The 9,810-nt window shown below is 39.2% G+C and overlaps 2 protein-coding genes across 2 annotated transcripts; both read left to right on the plus strand.

Moving 5' to 3' along the window:
* The first annotated feature begins 2,232 nt into the window (after positions 1 to 2,232).
* LOC125217100 (G-type lectin S-receptor-like serine/threonine-protein kinase CES101) lies at positions 2,233 to 3,409 on the plus strand. Its single transcript, XM_048118925.1, has 5 exons — positions 2,233 to 2,330; positions 2,650 to 2,744; positions 2,831 to 3,018; positions 3,089 to 3,278; positions 3,384 to 3,409. The coding sequence occupies exons 2-5, from the start codon at positions 2,705 to 2,707 to the stop codon at positions 3,392 to 3,394; spliced, it is 429 nt and encodes a 142-aa protein (XP_047974882.1). The 5' UTR covers positions 2,233 to 2,330; positions 2,650 to 2,704; the 3' UTR covers positions 3,395 to 3,409.
* A 2,806-nt stretch (positions 3,410 to 6,215) lies between these two features.
* LOC125217099 (G-type lectin S-receptor-like serine/threonine-protein kinase At1g11330) lies at positions 6,216 to 9,571 on the plus strand. Its single transcript, XM_048118924.1, has 7 exons — positions 6,216 to 7,537; positions 7,808 to 7,906; positions 7,993 to 8,171; positions 8,254 to 8,464; positions 8,540 to 8,777; positions 8,852 to 9,002; positions 9,077 to 9,571. Exons 1-7 carry the CDS (start codon positions 6,295 to 6,297, stop codon positions 9,380 to 9,382), a joined length of 2,427 nt encoding a protein of 808 aa, XP_047974881.1. The 5' UTR covers positions 6,216 to 6,294; the 3' UTR covers positions 9,383 to 9,571.
* The last annotated feature ends 239 nt before the right edge of the window (positions 9,572 to 9,810 follow it).

A 9,810-nucleotide genomic window follows, 5' to 3' on the forward strand; every position in this document is an offset into this window, starting at 1 on the left:
TGATGAGGAAGAAATTAAGGAGCTGAGAAAGAATCTATTCCAAGAGATTGAGATGAAAGACTTGGGTGATCTCAAGTATTTTCTTGGCATTGAAGTCCTGAGATCATCTAGAGGAATCTTCTTGAGACAGAAAAAATATATCTTGGACATCCTAGCAGAGACAGGTTTACTCGAATGTAAACCAGCAGACACACCGATAATTCTCAATCATGGATTACAGATTGTAGATGGAGCAAAGTTAGCAGACCGAAGTCGATATCAGCGGTTAGTTGGAAAACTTATCTACCTTTCCCCCACTAGACCTGACATCGCCTATGCAGTGGGCATTGTGAGTCAATTTATGCATCAGCCTCAGATTGATCATATGGAAGCCGCGCTCAGGATTGTTAGATACTTAAAAGGAACTGTAGGACATGGAGTGATGTTTGCCAAGAATGAACACCTAGAGATACATGGTTATACGGATGCGGATTGGGCAGGAAATCCAGTGGACAGAAAATCGACTTCAGGATATTTCACCTTTGTTGGGGGCAACTTGGTGACATGGAGGAGCAAGAAGCAAAAGGTGGTGGCATTGTCCAGTGCAGAAGCTGAGTTTCGGGGTATCAAAAGTGGTTTGACAGAAATCTTATGGCTAAGAAGACTAATGTGTGAGATCAGTTTCTCGCCAGGGAAGAGCCAATTGTACTGTGATAACAAAGCTGCGATAAGCATCTCGGAGACAACATGATAGAACCAAACATGTGGAAGTAGATAGACACTTCATCAAAGAGAAGATTGAGAAAGGTATCATCGAGCTTCCCTTTGTTCGTTCTGAAGATCAGTTGGCGGACATTCTGACAAAGGCAGTCAACTCAAGAAGCTTTAGAGATGTTCTTTGCAAATTGAGTGTCGGAGATCCTACTACTCAATTTGAGGGGGAGTGTCAAGATGGAAAGAATAATTAAGGGCATCAATTCTCTACAATCAATGATTGACTTAATATTTTGTATAGAATAGAGTTATTTGCTTTCCATATGAAATACATGCCATGTACAGTGTATATTCGTCCCTATTTAAAGGGATCCATATTCTATTGAATAATCAACCAATTCAATACAATTCTTGTTCTTCTCTCTAATCTCTTCTCTAATATGTCGACTATACTAGTCAACATTCCAAACCCAATGACTCCTTCAATTTTGCAGTGGATATGCATCACACTCTGTCTCAGCAACATCAAAGAAGTTTACTCCATCGACACTCTGAAACAAGGAAACCATCTCAACTCGACGTCTCAACTCGATTCCCCCAACGGCCGCTTCACCTTACGCTTCTACACTCCCGAAGCCGATTCATTCACAAACAACACTTACATAGCAATTGTGCTCAACAACAGTGAAACCGCTCAAAAAGCTGTGTGGATTGCCAACCGAGACGACCCGGTCTCGAAAGAATCCACTCCCGTGCTGACCCTTGGCACCAGAGGCGACCTCACCATCACCCGCCATGGCGGTCATCCCATCCACGTCTACACCGGTTCATCCCAAACCACTACAACTAACATAACCGCCACACTAACGGATACAGGCAATTTCATACTTCTCTCAAATGGTACTCAAGTGTTGTGGCACAGCTATGATCACCCCACAGACACCTTTTTCTCAGGAATGAAACTATCAGCAAACACCAAGATCACTTCATGGCTCACGCCGTCTAATCCTGCGCCCGGCCCTTTCACTCTGGAATGGGATCCGAGTCAAGGCGAGCTGGTCATCAGACGGCGAGGGATGGCCTACTGGAGGAGCGGACGCCTCGTGGACTATCACGACGACTATTTGGGGAATGTCAAGAATTTCGAGAATTTCTATATCAACCCTGATGATAACACCTTCAACTTTAACTTAACCAGCGAGGGAGACTACTTCATGTATACAATGATCAATATTGAGACGAGATGGGGAACCTAACGGTCACCGACAGGGGTTTCATCCTGGTTATGGCCAGCGTTTGCTATGGTTACAACTCTGGTGATGATTTATACGGACAAGATAAAGGGTGTGAGTTGTGGGAGCAGCCAAAGTGCTTGAAACAGCGTCAGGTGGTTGATCTGAGGTCGGGATACTTTACGTATGCCAACACGACACCAGTCCCGACAAATACAAATACCAGCGCGGGCCTCAGCCTGAGTGACTGCAGGGACGCCTGCTGGAAATGGGATAATTGTGAATGCGCGGGCTATCAAGGAGGAGACGGCTATTGCAGCTATTGGATTGGCCGACATTTGAAGTGGGAACAGGATAATTCAGGCAACTCGCCGAAGAGTTATGTTTTTCTATCTTCACCAAAAGGTACCTTGCTATTAGCACGTTTTCTGATTTGATGATACAAAATATATTTTCAGCATGTTTGGTAGGGTATATAACTCATCCAAAGATCAAATTCTATGACTAAAAATGACATTTTTGGTCGTAGAATTCCATCACTAAGCACCTTCGCAGAATGATTTCATGTTTCTATAATTTCATTTTTCTCAGTCTGATACACATATTCAATCAATTTATTTAGTTCTCAGTAATACTTTTATCATTTTGCCTTGATTAATTTCCTCATTTCTTCGTTCCAACATACACAAACTCTGAATGAGCTAACTTGAAATTTTTGTGACAGCAAAACCAAGTATACAGGAGTAATTTTGGGTTTAATAAGTGCAGTTCTACTGCTTATGTTGGCACTTGTTTCTTTGATCAGGCAAAATCGTAAGGGTGAGCATGCCATGTTTGTATTTCTCTTTTTTATTACTTTGAAATCAATAATCTCAATTCTCATGCTGTATTTGAATGATCATCAGTGAAAAGGAAGAAAAGATTACATGAACTCCTGACATTGGAGGGATATACAGGAAGTTACGAGCTCGAGAATAGAGGAACCAATGGTCATCAACTTCAGCTTTTCACTTATGCATCCATCACATCTGCCACAAACAACTTCTCCTGCAACAACAAACTGGGAGAGGGCGGTTTCGGCCCTGTTTATAAGGTCAGATCATTCATATCTTAGACACCACTATTTGTTCAAAAATCAGTCAATCAACAACATTAATGTACAGGGTAGAACACAAGAAGGCAAAGACATAGCAGTGAAGCTTCTTTCGCGAAAGTCGGGACAAGGCTTGCTTGAGTTCAAAAATGAGCTCATACTCATTTCTGAACTGCAACATGTCAACCTTGTTAAGCTTATAGGATTCTGCATTCACAAAGATGACAAAATGATTATATATGACTACATGCCTAACAAAAGTCTGGATTGCTTTCTCTAAGTCTCCTCATCCACATTTCAATCATCAAATTAGCAAGGTTAGTTTAGTGAATACAAATTTTCACAAACACAGGTCCATCCAGGAGGGAGCAGTTAGATTGGGAGAAACGGTTCAACATCATCGAGGGGACTGCTCAGGGGCTACTATACCTCCACAAGTACTCCCGCCTCAGAATCATCCATCGTGACATGAAACCAAATAACATACTACTTGATCACAACATGACTCCCAAGATCTCTGATTTCGGTCTTGCAAGGATCTTCAAAGAAGACACTAGTGAAGTCAACACAAACAGACGCGTTGGGACTTAGTAAGTCATATATGATTAATTCCTGTAGACCTTAATGCATAATTATTCATAGCTTACAAATAGAAGTACTGTGTTGCAGTGGCTACATGGCCCCTGAGTATGCAATGCAAGGCATATTCTCAGTCAAATCCGATGTGTATAGTTATGGAGTTTTGGTACTTGAGATTGTGAGCGGTAGGAGAAACAACAGCTTCCACGATATTGAAGGCCCTTTGAGCATCGTGGAATACGTGAGTTTCGTATGGTTTCATTATATGTCATCAATTTGTGTCGAACTCTTGTAGATGAACATGATTAATTGCAGGCGTGGGAGCTGTGGAGAAAAGATGATGCATTGCAACTGATGGATCCGGATCCAGTGTTGAGGGAGTCATTTTTGTTAGAACAACTGCAGAAATGTATTCACATTGGGCTTCTGTGTGTCGAGAATCAAGCAGTGGATCGACCAAACATTGAAGATGTTTTATTCATGCTCAAAAATGAAACAGCAACTCTGCCGATGCCCAAAAATCCAGCATTTATCACAAGAAATAGTGTGTTACAAAACTACACCACAATAGTTATCAGACAATCAAGTCACACTTTCTCAGTTATCAGGAAGATAGAACATAGAATAAATGTCCACTTTTTGTTTTTCATCCAAATATTATTATTGATAGAAATCCATGTATTCCATCCTAAAACCAATTGGTGATAGGAGGAATGGCTAATGGGAATTATATATTAGTTTCAGCTTTCTATTGACACTGACGGAAAGAAAAAAGAAAGAGTGAGTTACTATTTATTAGTACTTTTTCTTTCCTAGTTGGAGTTTGGAGGAGTGTAGAAACGGAGGGAGAAGGCGCCAATGTTGGAGATGAGTTAGATGTTGAGTTGAGATTGTCTCCTTGCCTTAATGGAGGAGTCTTAAAGGAGAGAGATTAAGAGGAGAAGTGATGCTAGAGATTGCATGGTTGTTGGATTGTGTTGAAAGAGATAATTTGAGTGAGACTGAAAGCAGTCATTGGATACCATTTTATAGCAGTAGGCTGAGTCGGTTATTTTGTTTGAATTTTCAGTTTGAATATTTCCCAGTTGAAATTTATGTTACTGCGGCTATTTCAATAGCAAGAATATTTGGTTGAGTTAAAAAAATTACATAATAATAAATGGTAGTAGTAGACTAGTTATATTGCAACATGAGTCACATGACAATATATAATTATGCATTATTTTGAGTTTGCTTCAACAATAAATTCACAGTGATAGTAACATAATGCATAATTAATTATCAACTTACGTGGCACAATAGCAGAATTTGCAGAGATGCACATCATTTGATATTTAGCATAATATTACTCGTAGTTACTCTTATCATATTCAAATTTATATATTTAGATTTTAAAATAAATGGATGAGATTATATTTTACAAATTTTAATAAATAATAGATAAAATAGCAACAATTTTAAGATAGTCATTATGTTATCACATCATAATTTTCATATTTTTTTATATCAACATAGTATATAACAAATATAACACAAGGACATGAGTATATCAACACAAGTACACAAAAATATCAACACGATTTTACTGATATTTTTCATGCATTGTATTAAAAAAATTTAATGTATTTGTTGATAAAAAAAATCTGTTTATCACATATACGAAATGAAAATAAAAATTATCAATTTCATCATTCGAACGTCGTCGGAATATAAGCAATTGAACGTCGTCGGAATATAAGCAATTGAGATATCGTTAGAATCCTTATAAAATTACCTTTAATTTGATAGTATAATTTTTGAGAAAAAATAATTTACATCAAGAGAGTTACATAAATTCAAAGTTTTGAGATAATTTTAATAAGAGAGAATTGACATTAATAGCCTTTTATTTTATTTAATAATTATTTAAATTTAAAATATAATCAACACTTACATTATATCAACCACTAGATCTTCTAATAGGGATGTGATCAAATGCAAACTCTAAAAATAATACAAATTCCAAACTTGATTTAGACCGTTAGAAAATGTCAACGGATGACAAAATAGTAGCAACAGAAATATCAACACAGTGTCAACGATTGATGCTGTGTTGACATTTTATATTGCTATTATTTTATCATATATTAATACTTTTTAACGGGTCAAATCATAGTTTAGGGTTTTTACAGGGTTATCATTTAATCACTGCTCTCGCTGCTATAACTACTATTGTTATTCATCGTATCTTTTTACGGTAGTAGGATGAGTCGGTTATCCGGTTTGAAACGTATTCTTCTTCTAATATAGACTACTTCGTGTTTTTGTTTCTTCTTTTGTCGCTTAATTATTAGCACCATATAATATTTTAATAAGAGACAATTCTATAAAATCCGATATACGTACGTATTTGATTGCATCTTTCGTGTACTTTCTTCACTTTTTTGGTTGTTGAAGTTGATGTATGGCAATCTTATTATGAGTTGACCTAACCTAATTAAGCTGCTTGATTAGTTCCGTGTTGATTCTGCTTAATCAAGCATTTTGTCCATCTATGTTACAGTGGCCTTAGAAATGTCAAAGAAAAGGATAAAGGGAGGAAGAATTAAAAGACCAAGTTAAACTTTGTAATGCTTCAACAGTACATTACAAATCTCCATCCATCTATATATCCAGCTGCTGCCGTTTCTAGTGATCATAAACATCCAAACCCCCACGATGCAGACTTCCAATGCTTCATCCATATCAATTTTAAAGTGTCTATGTGTGTTGCACTGTCTCAGTATCATTAAAGTAGTTTCCTCCATCGACACTCTGAAACAAGGAGACAATCTGACCTCGTCGTCTCAACTCGATTCTCCCAACGGCCGCTTCACCTTACGCTTCTACACCCCCGAAGCCGACCCACTCTCAAACAACACGTACATCGCAATTGTGTTCAATCGAGGTGAAACCTCTCCGGTCAATCACAAAGCAGTCTGGATTGCCAACCGAGACGACCCTGTCTCAAATGAATCCTCTCCCGTGCTGACCCTCGGCACCAGAGGCGACCTCACCATCACCCACGATGGAGCCGATCCCATCCAAGTCTACAACGGCTCATCCCAAACCACTACAACTAACATAACCGCCACACTAACGGATACAGGCAATTTCATACTTCTCTCAAATGGTACTCAAGTGTTATGGCAGAGCTACGGTCATCCCACCGACACCCTTCTCTCAGGAATGAAACTATCAGCAAACACCACGATCTCTTCATGGCTCACGCCGTCCAATCCTATGCCCGGCCCTTTCACTCTGGAGTGGGATCCGAGTCAAGGCGAGCTGGTCATCAGACGGCGAGGGATGGCCTACTGGAGGAGCGGACGCCTCGTGGACTATCATGACGACACTTTGGGGAATGTCAAGAATTTTGAGAATTTCTATATCAGCCCTGATCCTGACAACTTCAACTACAACTTAACAAGCGATGGAGACAACTTCATGTATACGGTGATCCAAGTTGAAGGGCGGACGATGGACAGCCGGAAGGTTACTTCAGGGTGGCGTCTGGACGAGGCGGGGAACATAACGACCATCGATGACAGGGGTATCACCCTGGTTGCGGCCAGCGTTTGCTACGGTTACAACTCTGGTGATGATTTATTAGACAATGGGTGTGAGTTGTGGGAGCAGCCAATGTGCTTGCAACAGCATCAGGTGGTTGATCTGAGGTCGGGATACTTTACGCATGCCAACACGACACCAGTGGAACGAACATCCGACAGCAACGCAAGCCTTAGCCTGAGTGACTGCCGGGATGCCTGTTGGAAATGGAGTGATTGTGAATGCGCGGGCTATACGAATTATATAGGACGAGACTCTGGGTGCAGCTATTGGATTGGCAGAGATTTGGAGTGGATCCAGGATAATGCAGGTTCCGATGAGAAGATATATGTTCTTCAATCTCCACCGAACGGTATGTTTGATAATATTCTCACAGGAGATGGTTCATTTTAAAACTCTTCTTAAAGTTAGAACACAAGCATATGCATTCGCAAATACATTAGTACCAGTTGTCACAAAACATATTAGTTCGCTGACTCATGAATATCAGTTACTGTATTTGCGAGCTGATATGATTTTCAACTCTCAAGGTTCTCCTTTTAAAAAAGTTATCAAGAGAACCAATCAATATAAATCAGTTTTATTTAATTCTGAATGAGATAACTTGAAATTTTTGTGACAGCAAAAGCGAAATCGTATATAGGAATAATCCTGGGTGTAGTAAGTGGAGTTCTACTGCTTCTGTTGGCAGTTGTTGTTTTGATCATGCGAAATCGGAAGGGTGAGCATGACATGTTTGTATTTCTCTCTTTCATTACCTCAAAATCTGTAATCTCAGTTCTCATCCTATATTTGGACAATCATCAGTGAAAAGGGAGGAAGAATTACATGAACTCCTGACATTGGAGGGATACACAGGAAGTTACGAGCTCGATAACAATGGTCACCAACTTAAGCTTTTCACTTACTCATCCATCATCTCAGCCACAAACAACTTCTCCTCAAACAACAAACTGGGAGAGGGTGGCTTTGGCCCTGTTTATAAGGTCAGATCATTCACATTTTAATGCACCACTTCTTGTCTACTTCATGAATCAATTAGTACTAAACATTACTATTGATGTACAGGGTAGAACAGGAGAAGGCCAAGACATAGCAGTGAAGCTTCTTTCACGAAACTCGGGACAAGGCTTGCTTGAGTTCAAAAATGAGCTCATACTCATCTCTGAGCTCCAGCATGTCAACCTTGTTAAGCTTATAGGATTTTGCATCCACAAAGATGACAAAATGATTATATATGACTACATGCCTAACAAAAGTCTTGATTGCTTTCTCTTCAGTAAGTTTCTCATCCTCATTTCAATCATCAAATGAACAAGGTTAGTATAGTGAATACATATTTGCACAAACACAGGTCCATCCGGGAGGGAGCAGTTAGATTGGGGGAAACGGTTTAACATCATCGAGGGGACTGCTCAAGGTCTTGTTTATCTTCATAAGCACTCTCGCCTCAAAATCATCCATCGTGACATGAAACCAAACAACATACTACTTGATCACAACATGACTCCCAAGATCTCTGATTTCGGCCTTGCAAGAATCTTCAAAGAGGATGTTAATGAAGTGAACACAAACAGACGCGTTGGGACTTAGTAAGTCACACATTCCTTTAGATGCACAATTTCATTATAACTAACAAATATAGGTTGTATGTAATGTGTCGCAGCGGTTACATGGCCCCTGAGTATGCAATGCAAGGCCTATTCTCAGTCAAATCAGACGTGTATAGCTATGGAGTTTTAGTGCTAGAGATTGTGAGTGGTAGGAGAAACGGAAGCTTCCACGAGATTGAAGGCCCTTTGAGCATTGTTGAATACGTGAGTTTCGTATGGTTTCATTATCTCTCATCAATTTGTGTCGAACTCTTAGAGATGAATATGATAAATTGCAGGCGTGGGAGCTGTGGAGAAAAGATAGTGCACTCGAACTCATGGATCCAATGCTCAGGGAGTCATGTGCGTTAGAGCAGCTGCAGAAATGCATTCACATTGGGCTTCTGTGTGTTGAAAATCATGCAGTGGATCGACCAAACATTGAAGATGTTTTATTCATGCTCAAAAATGAGACAGCAACTCTGCCAATGCCCAAAAATCCATCATTCATCACAAGAAATAGTGTGTTCCAACAAGTTGACAAAGCTACGCCACAGCAGTCATCAGAAAATCAAGTCACACTTTCTCAGATACAAGGAAGATAGAACATAGAATATTGTTCACTTTTTTATGTTCTTGAGTCTTGTTATTTTTCCAGATATTATTATTCTTTTCCCCCTAAACTATCTATTGAACTCAAAAAAACATTCATTTACTATGATTATGTACCATATAATACGCACATTGTACGATTTTGATGGGTTAATTGAATTCATAATCCCTAATTTCGTCAATTTACCATCAGCCTCTAAAATGAAAAAATAAACCTTGCTTGATCATTTACGAATTATCCGTGTTATGTGTTCTACATTTAAAACTAGTTTTGCATACAAAATAATCTTGTATGTACCTAACACCCCAACTTTTTCTACTACCTTTTTATTTGTTCTTGAAAGGACGTCGTTTGTGCACCTGAAAATTTTTTGTCTTTATTTCTTTTGTCGAGAGAAGGATTTTACAAACTTGGGCTTCA

This window comes from Salvia hispanica, chromosome 3, assembly GCF_023119035.1.
Source record: "Salvia hispanica cultivar TCC Black 2014 chromosome 3, UniMelb_Shisp_WGS_1.0, whole genome shotgun sequence".
NCBI lineage: Eukaryota > Viridiplantae > Streptophyta > Magnoliopsida > Lamiales > Lamiaceae > Salvia > Salvia hispanica.